The following is a 19,223-nucleotide window of genomic DNA, read 5'->3' on the forward strand; positions in this document are numbered from 1 at the left end:
AAACAGCTCTGTATTCGCTTCATGAAAATGGTGGAAAGCTGGAGAGCAGTTCTTCCTGCACTGGGATGTGGAATCATGTGGACACCATTCAAGTCTGTGAGGTTACTTGTGTTCTTTTGGGGGAAGTCACTGATGCGAACAGAACACCATCTTCAACACACACACACACACACACACACACACACACACACACACACACACTGGGGGTAAGGAAGAAAGAAAAAAAAATTTAAAAATCGAGCAGAAGAGTAATTGGCTAATATGCCAGGATGCCTTGTGAGGAAGTAAACAGTATGGCAGCGTTGGCAACAGAATGCATGTCCCTTAATCATGTACTGGTAGGGTTACTTACAGTTTCTTTTATGACTATCAGAAGCTGAGGGCTCTGGAGACTCATAAAATTAGCATATGGCTTTAATGACTCATTAAAATCAGGCATGGGCTTCTGTCCCAAAGTTTGGGTACTGCTCTGTGTCTTGCTCTGGCTTCCGTATTACTCTCATTAGTGCAGACCTTAATGTCCGTGACTCTTTGGGTTGCCTGGCATTCAATAATTATCTCAATGGTTTACAGTAACAGTGTCGGCGTACATTAGTACGTAGACAACACGTTGGAGTACCATGCTCAGGGCAAAATAAAAAGAAAGCTCTTTTGTGTCAGTTTTCATGCCCCACCTGCTCCTGATGCATCACCTAGGCATGTGGTATGTCAGGTGTTCTCTAGCAGCAGACAACACCTGTTGCACCCTCGCACTCTCTATTCCTCTGGCGGCACTGCCACAGCTGCAGGAATGATGCGAGTGTCTACAAACAGCAGCCTAGGTGAGGGCACTACAAGATGCCCTTTCATCTGAGAGTGGATGAATGCAAGAGGAGGGCTTGGAAACTTCTGACACTCCACAGCTCTGTAATGGAATGACCAGGAAACAAGCCTGAATCTTCCCCACTTTCCCAAAAGCTCTCAAATCTGAAAAGCCCTCTCTGCAGAGATAAGTCCCCTCTAGTTGTCTGTCATGAACCCTTGGTAGAGAAACCCCAACCAAACGCTGTATGTGTAGTGCCAGGCAGGCAGGGCTCTGGCTGCTGGCGGGGGGAGTACCTTCAGTTATTATTTTACAAATCTTGGAGCACAATATCTTTTACAACATCAATAAAGGTATGGCAAGAAACTAAATGCTTAGTGGCTTATGTTCTGGCAGTTTCATTAGCTTCTGAACGTCAAAGAACCCAGCAGCCAAAACCACTCCCTCCCAGTTCACTCTATAGAAAAAGCATGAGTTTGCTCCCATGCAAGGAAATGCACTATTTCAATTGTATTCAGCACTAGCACAGTGGTAAATAATATGAATGGATATTTGAGCAAAGGAAAAGATCAGATCCCATCAAACTGGGAGAGACAACCAGAGGGTAGGAAATCCTTAGTTCAGCACCTTATCTGTATTCTGCAAAAAGTCCCAATTAGGGACAAAACTATAAGGGGCTAACCAGATAGAGATGACTTCTGTCAGTATATTGTGTATTAGCGATTTTATCTGCTAGAGGTTCCCTTCAGTTGTAATTTGAAGAACTGAAAAGGTGTCAGCAGGGGTCTAGTAAGAAAATAAAGCTAGGAGTGTTCCTAGCAAATGTGGCTTCAAGCTTTGGTTAGGAAATAAGTACAATGGGAGGGGAATACACGCAAAGGCTCAGGAAAGCCTAACGCGCCAGCCCTTGGTGAGCTGGGTAGAATACTGGGTAGAATCTGGACACTGCCTTAACTAGAATCCAAAGTTCAAGAGGTTTAGGCAAAAACTTTAAGGCCTTTATCAGTGTATGCAGACCATGAGTTCAATTGTTATCTACTTTGTGAGCAATTTTCCCCTAGGGGAGCACTGGGCTCCTGTAATTCTTCTGTGTTGTTCCTACATTACTTTTCAATGAGAACACAAACACACCCCAAATCCCAGTCATCCTAAGCTTCTTTTTAGTCTACATAGTTCCAGATAGAAGTTGTCCTTTTTCTTTTTAGTAATTTCTGAAACGACTTGATTTCATAGACTTCCAAGGACGGAAATACTAACACAACAAGTCAATGCTAGTTTCCCCCACACTCTATTATTTTATGCAGTAAACTTAGAGTTTCTGACCTCTAGCCTGCCATGGATTTACCTAGGGGTGCTCTGTAAATGTGTAGATGACTTGGTCTCTGCCTCACAGGTTCTGATTCGGGTTTGGAAAGAACAATGCTGAATCTCAATGCTTGGAGAATGAATGTGAAATAAACTCTCAGCCAGACATGCTTGAGCTAAGCATAGGGACACCACTACATAAAGGAGACACTGGCTTTGTATTCTAATTCATGATTACTTTCTTGAAAGGCCTTTGTAATAGTCAACACATTCCTGTAAAACATCTAAATTTTCTTGCTCCATTTTTTCTTGCCCAAATATAAGTATGATGGATGAAATTATCTAATTCTCTAAAAAGATAATATTATGTTTGACATACACTTGGCACTCGCTGTCCGTTAGGCGTTACATACATGATTGTTGCACACAAGCAGTCATGACTTGTATTACAGGTGTATAAAATAGGGTTTTAAACCTAACAACTTCCGGCTCAGGAAATTAAGTAGCAAGTTAATGAGTGAGCTCAAGAGTGATTTTCCCACTTCCTCATTTGGTGCTGAAATGTAGATTAGACAGTGAAGGACATGCTTGCACTTTGCGTTCATCACACTCCCAAAGAATGACAAACTGCTGTCTATGGATAATGGCATGTAAGCTGCTACCTTCTTTAACCTCTGACTACTGAAGAGGCAGTAATTCCAGAGGCTTGATATACGTTTCTATAAGCAATATATCTATGTGAGTTATTGCTGTGTCCAAGTAGATTTACTGCTGTAAGTTTTAATTCATCTCTGACAAGACATTTACATAAATTACAGCAACATAGTAACAGTGCCATATGCTGGGTGTTCACCCAGGGAACTGCAGAGGCTTGTGGGAGCTGGTCCTCTCACTGCAAGGGACCATGTTCACCATATGTGAGAACGGAGCATCAGGCTTGGTGTGGTAGCCTTTCTATGTATGGTCCCTTGCTTCTGTCATCCTTTGGAATCTTAGACTGCACTTAGGACACCTCTTGCTGCATAGTAAATATTCTAGATTAAGACAGTCACGTCACGGGACAGCAGAAATAGGCTTCAAGGTGTGGCTGCTTCACAGCTGGGTGGGGAATGAGAGACTGGGAGGTTTCGCAGAGCAGGCCTGTGCCTTCTCACTAGTCCCTGGCCCAGGTCTCTGGGATATACCTATACTCTGCTTAGTGTACTTTTTGTGTGTACAAGCAGAAAATGAGATTTCTTGTAAGTTCGTTATTAATGTTTCCTATGGATATGTATTTTGTTTGTTTGTTTGTTTTAAGGTTTAATTATTTTTATTTTCTATGCATTGTTGTGTTGCCTACATGTGTGTCTGTGTGAGGGTACCAGATCCCTGGAAGTGGAGTTACAGACAGCTGCCATGAGGGTGCTAGGAATTGAACCCGGGTCCTCTGGAAGAACACCTGAGCCATGACTTCCTAAACATGAGCCAAGCAAGGAAGACACTAATAGACAAAGTGGACAGGGAAAAGGCCACAAGGGCTCAACCCTACACAAAGAACCACAGGCAACTAAGGCGTGCTGAGAGTGCAATAGTCTTCCCTAGGAAAGATCCACCAGTTGGTTACCTGATCCAAATGTGAAAACAGACATACGAGTAACATTATACAGACGAAGTGGATTATATTTAGTAATATGCACGCGCACAGTCTTGAGAAGACTCCAAGTCAGGAAAGGCACAGCATGATCCCACTGTCCTTCTGTCAGCCTCCAAGCTCCTCCCCCTCCAGCATACTCACAAACTTACACCTTTCGTCTAGACATCCCAACATTCCTACAGCTTAGGCAATGCATCAGAAGCTGATACTTGCAAGACTCTGCTGACATTTCATCCTCTCTGCACAGCGTCCCTTCTCATGCAGCCACCTGAGGACCGCGCCCTCGTGGATCAGCTCCAACAGCAGGCCCTTCGGGAGAGTCTTCCTGCTCTTGTCCCTTACCTTCACCGAGTTTGCCCTCTCCTCCTGTGTGACCTATGAGGTTTTCTGCAGCAGGGACACTCTTACCTTGTTAGCCCCACCAGGCTCTGAACGCAGGCACCCACCGCATAAGCCGGTTCCCTCTGCATGTTGTGACACCACTTTCCCTCCGGACCATCATCATGTACTGACAGCAGGGCAGAAGAGCTTCCCTAACTTTTGCAGTAAGGAGCTGAGGCTGCCTGTTCTCCCTGTTCCCACCGGCCTAGCTGGACCAGCTACTCATATTCCAGTCACTGGGCAGGTTCTGTCAAGTGCATTCACTAGGGCTCTTTTCTCTAAACAGCGTCTGCCTTAGAGCTAAAGCTGATGCTAGTTGTGATCACCTGTGTCAGTGATGTAATTGTGTTAAACACAGAAGATCACACAATAAGCACGAGAAGAGAGCTTCCTAAAGGACATATGTTTAAAACATGAAATTAGGTGTAATTAAATGACTGTAAAGAACCAGGCAAAATATGACATCTAGGATTATACTGAGACTGCTTTGTGTTTTTTAAATCATATTTTTGTTTATTTATTTTGTATGTAGAAGTGGCATGTCACTGTAAGCATGTAGTGGTCAGAGGATAACTTGAAGGGGTCAGTTCTCTCTTTCTACCTGTGGGTCCTGGGGACTGAACTCAGATCATCAGACTTAGTGGCAGGTGCCTCTACCATTATCTCACCAGTCGGCTTTGTAAAATGCTTTTAATTTTGGATCACTTTAAAACTAAGAAACTAATTTGACTTAGCTAAAAAGTCATCTTAGAACTCAAATCATATATTAGAAGACATGAGAAATAAAATTATTTTACAAAAAGGAAATGTTTAAAAAATATATATCGGTTATATGATTCTACGCTCGAGCAGTGTTTTTTGATTGGTGGAGCAATCTCTGGGCTGACTTCTGGACCCAGGGTGATAGATACCTGTGTGCCTTGTCTCCCACTATAGCAGAGCCCCATTAGGGGCTCTCACATCCTGACAAACCTGTCAAGTCCCCAACAGCTCCTACATATTATATATTATACTCCTATCTTGAACTACAGACTCGAGAGTAATGTTTATAGAACAACTTCTGTTTTAAGATCCTTACAGGACAGGAGCAGACATATGGCAGTGACTGCTGAGCACACTCAATGGGCAGCTGGCCTCTCACTGTTAACAGGCAACTCAGATGGCTTTGCCTTCAGGGGCCTGGCAATGTCTAACATCATCATTTGTGGCCACCACCAGGTGCACCTTCAGTATAAAGGACCTACTTTCCACAGTGGGCTCTCTCACTCTTGGTCTTGTTCTGTCTCTGTTTCTCTGGGTCTGTCTCTCAGACTTTCTCTGTCTCGCGCTCTCTCTCTCTCTCTGCTCTCATGGCTCACTCAAGCTCTAACTCCTCTCTCCTCCCTTTACCCTCAAATAAGCCTCCTTGTACCAGACCTGTTGCATGGGGTACAATTCTTCACATATACTATAGTAGGCAGGCTCAGTACCCATGGATTCAACCATTGTGCAATAAATGTATTCTAAAAGCCAAAGCACCGTATCTGTACTCTATGTGTTGGTAGACTTTTTCATTATTTCTTTGACAAAATAGTCTACCAACTGCTCACACAGTGTTTACACCCTCTACAAGACAATATGAATAATCCAGAGATGACTTTAAGTATATGAGATGATATGCATCTGTTAAATACAAACACTATACCATTTCACATACAATAAGCTCCAGATTTTGAGGCTCTTGGACCATAATAAAAGATTGCACTATGGCTCCTCAATTATTTCATGATACTTATATGAGGAAAATATTATATGTACTTAGATACACATATACATAAAAGGTATATTTCTACTTTTAAAATATTTATTATTCTTTATGTGTATGAATGATTGCTTACATATATCTATATGTACCATATGTGCACAGTGCCCATGGAGGCCAGCCAAGGGCATTGGATCCTGGCAACAGGAATTATAATAGTTGTGAATCATCACATGGGAATTTAAACCAGGTCCTTTAAAAGACCTGCACATGCTCGTGTATTGCAGGAGCTCAGGGTGCGGGGCGGGACCCCCCCCTCCTTGGGCTTCAATAAGAAAGACACCTATATAGTACAGGCTGTTAGTCACCTGTTTGCTGGGGCAGTCCCTCCACTGCCCATCTGGCTCCACCCAATTTCCCCGCCCTGCTCCTCTTCTTCCGTCCTTCTGCCCCAGCTCAAGCTGCCAGCTCTTTATTTATAAAACGCCACATTCCTTCCTCATTCAAAAAACTATTGGCATAGTGGGAGAAGCTCCACAGCTTACCCACTCCCAACCACTCAGCAGCTGGGCAATGCCCAGTCCATATCTTAGTGTTGCCTTTTGGCCAGATCAAGGGCACTCTGACCTTCTGTGACCTCACCCATGGCAGCTTGCTTTTTAGCCTGATAATCTAACAGAATGTTCTTTTGGGGCGCGGGCAAGGAAGTGGCCAACATTTACATATATATCTTGCCAACACCCGGAGCTGCAGTCACAGCAATTAACAATTGAGAATTTAGGAAAACACTTTCAGTCAATTGATAAAATATGCGTGGAGGTAGGTTAGCCCAACACTACTAACTGCTGAACCAACTCTCCATCCTTATTTTTATTTTTTATATGTGGAAGGGGAGGAAGAACATGGCAATGTGGGAACCTGAATGTTACTGAGAATTGTGACTGAAATTATGAGAATTCTCAGAATTGAGGGAAATTTTAAGCCAGTGCCTATAAACACAGCACCTGGAAAGCTGAGGCAGGAGGTGAGTTCAAGGCCATCCTAATCTACATTGTGAGTTCCAGGTCAGCCTGGGTCATACTGTTAGACTCTGTCTCAAAACACAAATGGAGGAAAATAGAAAGAGAAATAATTTTTAGTCCACTCAATACCTTTGCAAGGATGTTGAAATGCTTTTTCCAACTTCTGGGTTTGTCAAGAGCAAGGTAATGCTAAAGATTACTGGTGCGAAGTTACTGGGACCATGCCAGTCTCACACTGGTATGGCAAGTAGGGTAAGAAAAAAAGGCTGTAGGCTGTGTATAGTCACTTAGAAATATTACTTGAAATACTGAAAGTTGCAGAAAAACACAATTTAAATTGCAGCACTGTTTGGGGGGAATCTGTTCCTTTTCTTTGAGGTTCGTCTCTAAATAGTATTTCACTGTTAGAACAGGAAGCTTACTAGGTAATTCTTCACGGGTGTCAGGAAGCCATTGTCTTCTCCAGCCATTCATCTTATTACTGCCCTTGTGCTATATTTCTGGCTGTTGCTTCAGAATGTCATAGGAAGCGCCTGCCATAAGAGCAGCTGCTCAAAGAGCAAGGAGAAGATACCTAAAATGTCACCCATAAGCATTAAAGAAGCATCAATCTTGCCATCCCTTAAGGTCCGTTGCTCCTCCTAACTAGAAGTCAAAATGTTACGCTCACAGCCAACAGCGTCTTCTGAACACAGTGACAGAAGTTAGTCACTGTAGGTGTGCTAGCCTGCCTGTCTGTCTGACTTGAATATTAGCTCCCTTTTGCTGTTACTTCAGAGTGCTTGCCATAACTGAGTGTATTTTAGAAAATTCACAAGGGCTGATCTTCATAAAACACACTAAATCTCATGCTGAAAACACTTGGCAAGCTTCCCCAAGCCCCTTTCTTATAAAGAACATTTTAGTTCAGTGAAAGCATTAGTAGTCAGTTATCTTCCTGGAACTAGCTACCGTTATACAACTCACTAACAAAGCTGCACTGATTAAGCATTTAATAAGTCCCAGATAAGATGTGTCTCTCCGTGTGTGTTGGAGTACTGCTTGTCACATGTGTAACTCCCAGCGTAATACCAAGTTGACACTGCTGTAACATGGACCACTTCCATGTGCACAGGACAGCATGTGTAAGATTTCTGGTAAGCAGGCCTTCACTGTGCATGCTAAACTTCCGGGCTTTTGCCTGGAATACTGTCTGTCCCTCCTCCCCTTTGCCTGGCCCCTCACCATTCAGGCCTTTCTGTTCAGACAGCGTCCTTCTATGGCAGCCTTTCCAGAGCAGCTCTCCTGCATACAGTTTGGTTAGTGCTCTGTAGGCTCCCCTCCTGAAAGGCTGACCACAATTTTAGCTACATAGCCGTGTTTGTCTTGGCCACCGGTTGTTTCTTGATGGACATACTCATTTATTTTGTGATCTCTTGCATGTAATATACTGTCTAGCATAGTGATGAGCTATTTTATTTTTATTTTTTTCAAGTCAAGGTTTCTCTTGTAGTCCTAGAGGTCCTGGACTTGCTTGGTAGACCAGGTTGGCCTCGAACTCATAGAGATCTGCCTGCCTCTGCCACCTGAATGCTAGGATTAAAGGTGTGTGACACTAGGCCTGGCTTTAATTTTTTAAAAATAAACAGAACAAATGACAAATTATACACTGATGAGTAAATTGCCTACTATCTAAGAAGACAAACACAGGAAGCAAAACAGGCCAACTGTGGAGCCAGGGAGATGGCTCAGGGAGCTTACTGTGCCAGCCTGATGGCCCTGAGTGTGACGTCAGAGGAGGTGGCACATCCCTGTCATCTCAGTGTCCCTGTGGAGAGAGGAGGAAGGGCCAGCTAGTGTGCAGAATGCAGCACAGCAATAGAAACAATAGGAGAGTGCTTCAAAGCATGGCAGAAGGAAAGGGCCAACTCAAAGCAATTGTCTCCTGGCCTCCATTGTGTCTCCCTGTCTCGCATCATACCAAATAAATTAAAAGAAAACCAGGCCAAGGGTGAAGTTTCATTTTTAATGAGAATATATATGTTCCAAAGCCATGCTATAAGTCACAGAATGTTGTTAAACTTGGAGGGTCACAGCCTGTGCCTCAAGTGAGGTTTGGCCACCAGTTCTTAATATACCAATAAAAAGAGCCAATTTGATAGTGGAAACCATAGAAAGGAGATTTATTCGATGTGGCCATATTGGGAAGAGATACAAAAGGACCCAGAGAATCCTTCAAATCTTTTGGCAGTCCTGCTGTGAGATCAAAGTTTAAATACAGGGCCAAGGATAAGCACACCTAAACAGACCTGGTCAAGGTGTGGTCCCACAGGCCACTGATTCACCGTTATCTGGGCTTCAGTCTTATCCTGACAAGCTGTGAGAAATGCCTCTGTGTGGAATATGAATATATTCTAATCTTTCTCACCCAATCCAGGCAGCGTCCTTTCAGAATCTGCTCTCCACTACATTGCTTCTCTAGCAAACAAAAGGAAATAAAAGGTTCAACACCTGAGTTAGAGACGCTAAATCTGGCATACTATGCAAAGACTAACAAGGGCTCCTGTGAGTAAGAAAGGTGGCTACAGACGGAGGAGGAGTGTGGCCACGGCATGGCTCACAAGAGGAGCACAGGAAGGAAAATTTGAAAATGCTGTTTGAAGAATCCCTTTAGAAAGAATCATATAAATAACACAAAAGTTAATCCTTAAACAAACTTCAGAATGTTTTCATTGATTTCAATAGGCACCTAGAGGAAAGAAATGTAGGCCAGAGAGGGCTGGCGAGGTAGAAAGCTAAACACGCATTGCAACAGGCATACTCTATGCACAGTGTACACTCAGAGGCATCCACAGAGAGGGGTACTCACTATTCAAACAGCATCCTCTAAACTTGTCTGAAACCTGAAACCTTTACCCTAAAACTTATTACCAGGCCTTACATGGCAGGTTATGAAGGAAACTTGGAAGGGGACATTAGATTAACAGCTTATTACACTGGAGAGATAATCAAAACTGTTAAGACACCCTTATGGATTTCTTATATTCCCTCTGCCCACGATAAGAAGTCAGCAGTACTAAATGTTACACTAAAACAGGGGAAGGTATGACATAGCTCTTTCTTGACCTTGGTAGAATTTAGCTCTGGCTTTGCTGTTAGCTAATGGCGTGACTCAGGGATACAGTGATTTAAAACACTGAGCTTCAATTCCTTTTGTATCTCAAATGGGGATAGACTTGCACCATCTATCTACTGGGTATATTTTAAATCAGGTAAACAAGACTGAAGCAAACACAAAGAATTTCATGAATAATATGTCACAAAATCATAAAATGTAGTATAAAAAGTCTAAAAAGCAACACACTATATTGTAAACCAATTTTGTGGAGTTGTATTACATGCTATTGTGATTTGTTGTATGAACTCTGACTACATTACTGTCTCATAACTGCTAACTATCTCATTTTTCTTACACAGAAAATTAATTTTTACTCAGTTATCACACCTTCATATGTAGCATTGAACTTTTTTTGAGAAACACGTCAGAAGTAGGAAAACCAGACAACACCAAACAAAGAAGAGACGTACTGTAAAATCCATCCTGAGAAGTGCCCTCGTACTCTGAGCTCCATTGCAAACCTGCCTTGGCAGCCTCCAGTCCTGGGGAGTAAAGACTGTGGGGCTCTATGTTCTTTGAGTCCTTCATTAAACTATCGATCTCTTCCACATTATCCACAATGTCCCAGCAGCTCAGCCCATCACCTGTGAAGTGCTGGTCTCTCATGGAGAGGAAGCCACAATGATTTATTTACCTGACATTTTCCAGTCCGGATGTCATACAGGGCTACTGAGCCATGGCGTGCTCCAACTGCAATTCTGTGACTCCGCTCATAATAGCTGACCATGTAGAACCTGAATTGAACATTTTCACAACAAGAACAACAAAAAAAACAAAAGCCAGGTGAGATTGCTTGCACGTGGAAGACAAAAACAAAACGCTCAAAGACTAAGGCCAATGTGCATACACACACACACACACACACACACACACACACACACACGCCCACGCACACACAAATGTATATAAAAGCATTAATCCCTTTATATATTATTTCTAAATAAATACACCTGTAATCAACATATGGATTTGAAAAAAGTGTTTCCCTTTAGTACTGAGTACTTCTAAAAAATCACCTGACGTGGAATTGATGTAGACTGGCACTTAGGTCTGTAATGGAATTTCAGCCAGCTCTAGTGGCTGACTTACATCTATAGACCCATCACATCAAGGCACAGGCAAGAGGACTGAGGTGAGTTTGGCCCAGTGCGGACTATACTGTAAGTTCCTGGACAGCAAGGACTACAGACAGAGTAAGACTGTATCTTTAGAAAATTATTTTTGATAGGAAACAATTTACAATCATAAATACACTTGAAAGTCTGAGGTACAAAGGGTCAGAGTAAAAAAAGGTAAGTGTTAAATCCACCTTTTATGACAAGTTACACAAACATCTCTAGTTGAGCAGAAATGAGAAGGATTTGAAAGGCTCACATATTCAATTAGTAATGAAATATGCATTCTTACTGTACCATAATAAAAGGCTGCATAAACAGCATGTCTCCTAAATTCTCATCAGTAATTTAAATGACATTAGAAAGCTACTAACCAGGAGGGAATATCCCAAAACTGTTCAAGATCTTCCACATTTACTACTGTGGCTACGTAACTGGAGTAGCAGGCAGCATGAGTAAGCACATTTGGTATTTTTGTTCCCCTGAATAGTAGTAGATGGCATGATGGTTGTTAGACTTGACTGTTACTGCTACTTCCGGGTTAGTTCTCAGGAGTAGGTTAAGTACTTGGATTTCTGACCTAAGCTCTGTTGTCCTGATTTCAAATCCGTATGTCTGGGATTGATGGGTAAGGATAGTACCAGAAGGGTAAACCAGGCATGATTTTTATGTGTGCAAACACACTTTTAAATATACTTCTCATGTCATGTGGTCTCAGTAGCTAAGGTCTCAGTGAGCTATCCAGGGTAAGATGGCTACACTAAATATTCTATTTGAAAACATCTTTTCCGGTCACATTATTTGCTGTGTCTCCCTTTGTTCCCATAGGTTTCTGTGTTGGTTAGTTTTTATATCAACTGGAATCAGTTTGGAAGAAGGATTTCAGCTGAGAAAATGTCTCCATAAGAGACAGAGCAGAGATGGAGGGAATGTCCAACCAGTGCCTGTACCAACCTGAGACCCACCCCATGGGAGGGAGCCTGCCCTGACACTACTAACACTCTGCTCTGCTTGCAGACAGGAGCCTAACATAGCTGTCCTCTGAGAGGTTCCACCCAGCCGCAGATCAAAACAGATGCTGAGACTCATATCCATATTGGGTACTGCAGACTGAGTGAAGCATAGGGAGTCTTGTGGAAAAGTGGGAGAAGGAGAGAAGGACCTGCAGGGGACAGGAGCTCTACAAGGGGATCAACAGAGCCAACGAACCAACGCCCAGAGGGGCTTGTGGGGACTGACGCACCAACTAAGGGCCGCGCATGGACTGGACCTAGCCCCTCCTCCACGGATATAGCAGGTGGACAGCTTGGTCTTCATGTGGGTCCCCTAGTGAGGGGACAGGGGGCTGTCTCTGACATGGACTCTGTTGCCTGCTTTCTGATCACTTCCCCCTGGTGGGGCTGCCTCACTAGGCCACACCGGAAGAGGATGAGTTCAGTTCTAACGTAATTTAATGTGCTGGGGTGGGTTGGGGGGCCACCCCTTTCCTGAGGAGTAGGGGGGAAATAGGAGGAAAACAGAAGGAGGGTGGGACTGGGAGGGGACTACGATTGGGATGTAAAGTGAATGAATAAATAAATAAATAAATAAATAACTCACTTCTAAAAAAAATGGCAGAGCTTGCATAATCATGCTGTGAGTTGACGGAATATCCAGGGGTTTACCAAATCATATAAAGTGTGTAGAAATGACTAGTTAAAGTCTGTTTGGATGTTTAAAGTCATAAAGAAGATTGAGCATAAAAATTAGCAGGTCTGGTTATATCTGGATGTTTGATAATTTTCATTTTAATTTAGACAGTGGCTACATGTAACTGACTGCAAATTGGAGGATTGATTTACTGACATTTGATGCACAATTATAAGAAATCCCATATTAACAATAATTTTGTTTGGAGCTCATTGTGCAATAGCTTCGTATAATATAATCTTCATGAAAAAAAAAAAAGATTGGGCTGTAGGCAAGCCTGTGAAGCATATTTTTGATTAGTGACTGATGCGGGAGGGCCCAGGCCATTGCAGATGGCACAATACTTTTGCAGGTGGTCCCGAGTTGTAAAGGAAAACAGGCTAAGAAATAAGAAAATGAGGGCCTTTTTAACAGAGTAAAATGTAATAAACTTTCTTGTGCTAGTTAGTTTTTATCGGCTTTATACATACAAACTAGAGTCATCTGGGAAAAGAGAATCCCAATTGAGGAACTGCCTCCATTGGATTGCCCCCTGGGATTTTTTTCTTGACTAATGATTGATATCGGAGGACCTAGCCCACTGCAGATGGTGACACCCCTAAGCAGGTGGTTCTAATGTTTTTACATTTGAAAATTAATATGTTTCAGAAGAGTTTTTAAACAGTGGCTGTTTTGTTATTAGTAATTCTACCAGTTTGAGTCTTGGGTGTCCTCATAGCTATATCTGTGTTATTATCAACATCCATCTCTGCACATATACACCATATGTAATTTACATCCTATTACAGTAACATGAAACTTAGTACCTCACACAACTTTTTACAAACATTTATTCTTTGTAGTTAATGACTACAGAAAAATAAAATTTACAGTGGCATTTTATCTATTATTTCCAAAAATTTAATAGCTATACTGCCAATTCTACTGCAAAACAATATTATCACCTTCAAAATAACATTTTTCAAGACAAAACACAGTTGTGGTGACAAAATCTTAAAGGTTTTTGTTACATTACCTACTCTTTATGCTTTGGATATCAACCCCATCCTTCTATATCATCCTGAAACACCATTATTTATGGGACAAAAAAAGATTAAATCTATTCTTGGTATCAAATCTTTGGTCTGCCTGAAAGGACCATATATTATAGTTCTAGCATTTTTCATTCTTTATAATTTACTACTTGACTAGCACTTCTAAAAAACACTTTAAAGATATTTGGGCAGTGACAGTCTCATGGCCTGGTTTTAGCTCAAGGATTTTGTATTAAAACTTCCTTCCTAGTTGTAGTAGTAGTAGTAGTAGTAGTAGTAGTAGTAGTAGTAGTAGTAGTAATAATAATAATAATAATAATAATAATAATAATAATAATAATAATTACAACAACAACAACAACAACAACAACAACTCATACATGTCATTCTGTGCAATGGAACCCACTTTGGTGCTGCCGCAGGAAACCAACCACTGCTGAGGCCTCTGGGGAACCACATACCTCTAGACTACTTACTTCTGCAAACAGTTCTGCATGGGAGCACTGCCAGTTCTAAGGATGGTCAGACAGGCATCATTTGGTCCCATCTCTGATGGCACTAAGATGGTGAGGCAGGAGCCCACTAGAGTATTTAATACTGTTCTCATCTTCGCCCAACCCCCAGAATAGTCCAGTTTCTTTAGAACTTCGGTATCTTAGTATTCAGGTCACTGTGACAGTAACAAGACACTGAGGTGGCAATTACTAAATTGGCAAAAGCCTTTCTGTTGCTGCTCCAAGGGCCCCAGTTTCAATTGTGTTGCTGTGATAAAACACCCCAGCAAGGAGCAACTCGGAGGAGAAAGGATTCACTGTGGCCCACAAGTCTAGGTTACAGGTCATCACAGCAGGGAAGTCAAGGTGGCAGGGACTTAAGGCAGCTAGTTACATCACATCCACAGTTCAGATGCGGAGAAATGAGCAAAGGCATGGCTGTCACTCAGCTCACTTTCCCCACTCTTACAGCGCTAGAAACCAACTCTAGGGAATGGTGCCCTCCACGGTAGACTTGGCCTTCCCACATCAGTTACTGTAATCAAGACAATCCCCCACAGACATGTCCACACAGCAACCTGTTCTAGATGATTACTCACTGAGACTGTCTTCTCGGGTGATTGACAGGACTACCACACCAAGCTATCCTAGGACTTCTCGTCTCCCAGGTGGGCTCAAAGGAAACTGCCCAGTCAGAGTCAGCAGTAGCAAGCAAAGGGATTTGGGTATTATGGAAAAGGTATTTGTCACTGGGGTCAAGGTGGTCATTATCCAAAATGTTTAAAGACACTGGCTCCAGACCCTGGTTATTGCCCAAACACAGCTCATGATCTGTCAACCATGAATTATGTCACATCATTTTTTTTTTTGTCCACAGCTATTCTTAAAAGCCCTGATGCAGGGGGACCTCACCTTTGGTCCCCTTTGCTTACTCTGCTCTAGGAGGGGCCATCCCCTTGCACATCCTTGGACATTCTCACAGTGCCCCCATGGTTAAGTCTTGCTGCTCCTGGAACCTGAAGCATCTCAGTGGCCCAACAGCTCCTGCTCACGCACTCACTTCACTACGGCCCCATTCTGAGGTTATCTTAACGAAGAATGTCTTCTTAAGCCACCTTCTTTAATACTGTAGCTCTTACCTGCTACTCTTTAACCTAACAAGCTATTTTTAAATTTTATCCATGGCCTCTGAAATATTCAACAGTGATTTTTGCTTTTTATAAATCAAAATCTGCTTGTTTTCCTTCCTCCATCAAAGACTGCTTTTCACTGGGGCTTAAATACAACTAAAGGTCAAGTAAGCAAGATGCAACCGTAAGAAGCTTAATGCAGCTAAGCCCCAAACAATGCTTATCCTTCGCTGAGCAGTAGGTGAACTATGCTAAATGTTAGTTTTAAAGATGAATTAATTCCCCATATGGTCTAAAATGACAATTGAGGTAAATACCATGGAAATAAAATTTGTCCCAGAGTCAAGCAGAAATAAAGAATTACACACACTGCTTGGAGATCATTTTAAAATAATATTTTTGATGAGGATAAATGATGGCATATTTACAATATGTTTTCTGATGATAAGGCCCTGGAGCCTGGTTACCTTAGCACAAAACTGACAATTACAGCTTAACTATCATATTAGGCTAGAAAAATTGCATAGGCTGAAAATTTAAAAGATGAATGTAAGTAGTCTAAATAATGGTATGTGCAATGAAATATAATGTGTTTTCATTTACCTGGGGATAAAAATGATTCTAAAAATGCGTAAAATACTAATATTACCACACACTAATTTCAGTGAATGTAGTATTGTCACACAAAACATAATTAAAGCTCAGTATAAAATGCTAAAACAGGCTATTGTGGAGAAGTGGTACAATTCAGTTCTCCAAAGTTGTATTTGTGAATTCAACTGTTCAAGAGCAAATCACAGTGGGAGGTACCCATACCAAAGGGTCTGTGATACAAAACATAACAGGAACCCTAGCCCAAGAGTTCACTTTGCTCTACAACTCACTTCCAAATAGCTGTGGCATATTTCATTGATGATTCTCTTTGAATTATAGACTTGTACTTTATTGAAAATGGTCCTCACTGAATATGGTGGTACACACCTGTAATCCTAGCACTTAGGAGGTAAAGGATTTCAGTAAGTTTGAAATCAATCTGTTCTTTTATAGTAAATTCTAGGTCACTCAGGGTTACATAGTGAGACTGCCTCAAAGTAAAAGGAACATGGCAATAAGATTATTCCTAATGATGAATTACTATACCTATAGACCAATGAATCATCACATAAGCTTTTATTGAAGTTAATGGGGGGAAACAGAGACCCACAACTGGACAATGTGCACTTTTGAACACTCATCCTTAAATGGGATGTCTTTATCAACACCCACCCTCCCCAAAGGCTGAGAGATCTATGGGGAAGAGCAAGAGGAGTATTTTAAGGGCCAGAGGTGATGCAGAAGCAGTGGCTTCCAGATTCCACAGGACTGATACACATATGGACTCACAGAGGCTGTGGCAGCACTCACAGGGCCTGCGCAGGCTCAGGCCACATGGGGTCCTAGTGCTAAGAGAAGGATGTGGACACAAGGTCCTATCCCTAACCAAGAAACATATTGCAATTGATACTTGCTGGCAAAGAAAAAACTCAATTTTCTCGAATGGAATGTCACTGGCTATATCAACCACACTCCCAGGCAGGCCCACGCTCAGCAGTACATGACCATCATACAGTGAACCTGGTGGTATTTTTGTGGACTTTTAGTCTTGTTTTGGCATGTTTTGTTTTATTGGTCCTCTGCTTACTTGTTTTATTTATTTATTTATTTATTTTGAGAGAGTGAGTGAGCTAGAGAGTGAGAGAGTACATAGAAAATTATAGGCATAAGGTTATCGTGTAATTCAAATACTGATTTCTGTATCCCCATATCTGGTTGCAAACCTTGTTCTGACAATCTCCTGCCCCAATGTTCTGTGAACACTGTTCCCCAATTGCCCCTGATATGCCATTAAGGCAGTTTACACTAATCACTAAGCAGGAAAGAGAATAGAGCAGGGCTTCCTGCCAGGCAGGGGAGGAGGTGTTAGAGGAGGAAGTAGGGGATTCAGCCACAGGAAAGGTCCAGACGACATCAGGAGAGAGGAATTGGAACAGGGAAAGCTTCCAAGTACAAATATCTATAGATTATATGCTGAGAGGAAACCAAATTACCTTAGAGGGTTAAGAAGAGAGTAATAGAGTAATAACTGCTCAGTTCTTGTGCTGTGATTATACATTAATCAAAAGTTTAAAGATAGTTTTAAAAGGCATGGTGGTGCACATCTTTAATCCCAGCACTTGGGAGGCAGAGGCAGAGGCAGAGGCAGAGCAGAGGCAGGTAGATATCTGAGTTTGAAGCCATTCTGGTCCTCAAGTAAGATCCAGGATAGCCAAGGCCACACAAAGAAACTCGTTCTCTAAAACAAAACAAAACAAAACAGCAGCAGCAACAATAAAGAAATAATTTTTAAAGAGATGGAAATATTAACTACTTTATTTTCATTATTATTAATTATAAACATGAACTATGCTCTATAAACACAATTAAAATCATAATAAAAGATAAGATAGATCTTTCTTCCCATACCCACCACCTTACGAGTAATTTCATAATTATTTAGAGACTCTTCCAGGAGTGCTTTCCACCTTTAATACAACAGAATCATACACATACTCTGCAGGGCGGTGTCTCCCTCTGTGATACAGGGGTACACTGATCTACCAGTGCTCATAGGTCACAAGTGGCCTTCCTCACAGCTGCACTGCACTTGGTGAGTGTGCCTAGGCTATGTCATGTCATGAATCTTGGTATAGTTAGGTGAATATTTTTGCTGGAAAGATGAAATAAAGTAGGATTAAATATTGTGTGCACTTAAAATTTAGATAGGCAGTGCCAAGTTCCTAAAATGCTCACCAAATGTCACCCTCAAATGGTATCAAATTTCTTGTTTTTTTTTTTCTCAACAAGAGGGAAAATAAATGGCACTGCACTTTTGTTCTAATTTGTGTGCATTTTTAAAAGATTGATCCATATGTTTATACTCTGCAGGATAAGCATATGCAAGCTTTATTAATAATGTAAGGAAAACTTTCTTAAAATTTAGCCAGAAGAATACTGTGTCCCTTTGTTTGTCATGCAGACGGACTAGGATTGAGACACTCATGATGTGTTCTCAGTAATCCATGAAGAAAGATTTCACTCCCAACACAGGTACTGGGGCTGAAGAAAAAAGTGACAAAATTTCTGTAGTGGAGCAAGGATGGTCCACTCACATCACAAGAAGGTACAAGTGACAAGCAACTGTCTATGCCTCTTGGCTGGGTAGACGCCATGGAGCTTTTCTGAAAGCCACGAACTGTAGATATCTCAACCCTAAAAGACTCAGGTCTTCAGGTCCTCAGGGTACAAGTCACAGAAATGCCACAGCTGCAATGAAGGACAACACCGTCTGGGACATCATAGACTGTTTTCATTCCTGCACCTAAGAATTGTAGTCCTTCAAGCTGTGTGCATTTTTTTTTTTGCAAGATTTATAGGTATGGAAAATGGCTATAGAGAAAGTACCATAAACAGGGTCTGAGGTGTAGGCATGGAAGTACACATGACGAGGCATTTTGTAGAAGTGTTTAATTCTAGCCAAATAGCAGATGTTCTAGTCCATGATGGTGATGCTGGAAAATTCTGCTTGAGAGTCATTATTTCCCAGTCAGGATCTTACATATTTAAGTAGTTAATAAATAATTCTTGCTGAGTGGCTTGTTCCTTCCAGGTGGTGGTGGTGGTGGTGGGTGTGGTGGTGGTGGT

General features: G+C 41.8%; 1 protein-coding gene across 2 annotated transcripts in view; it reads right to left on the reverse strand.

Annotated features, from left to right (window-relative positions):
* The window catches only part of WDR7 (WD repeat domain 7), a 277,823-nt gene that overhangs the window by 33,651 nt on the left and 224,949 nt on the right, over positions 1 to 19,223 (reverse strand). For both annotated transcript variants that reach the window (XM_084779255.1, XM_084779254.1), the window contains one exon: positions 10,676 to 10,775. In XM_084779255.1, the coding sequence (XP_084635381.1) occupies positions 10,676 to 10,775 (100 nt within the window). The remainder of the gene's footprint in view (positions 1 to 10,675; positions 10,776 to 19,223) is intronic.

Source organism: Acomys minous (assembly GCF_964271855.1).
Source record: "Acomys minous genome assembly, chromosome: 4".
NCBI lineage: Eukaryota > Metazoa > Chordata > Mammalia > Rodentia > Muridae > Acomys > Acomys minous.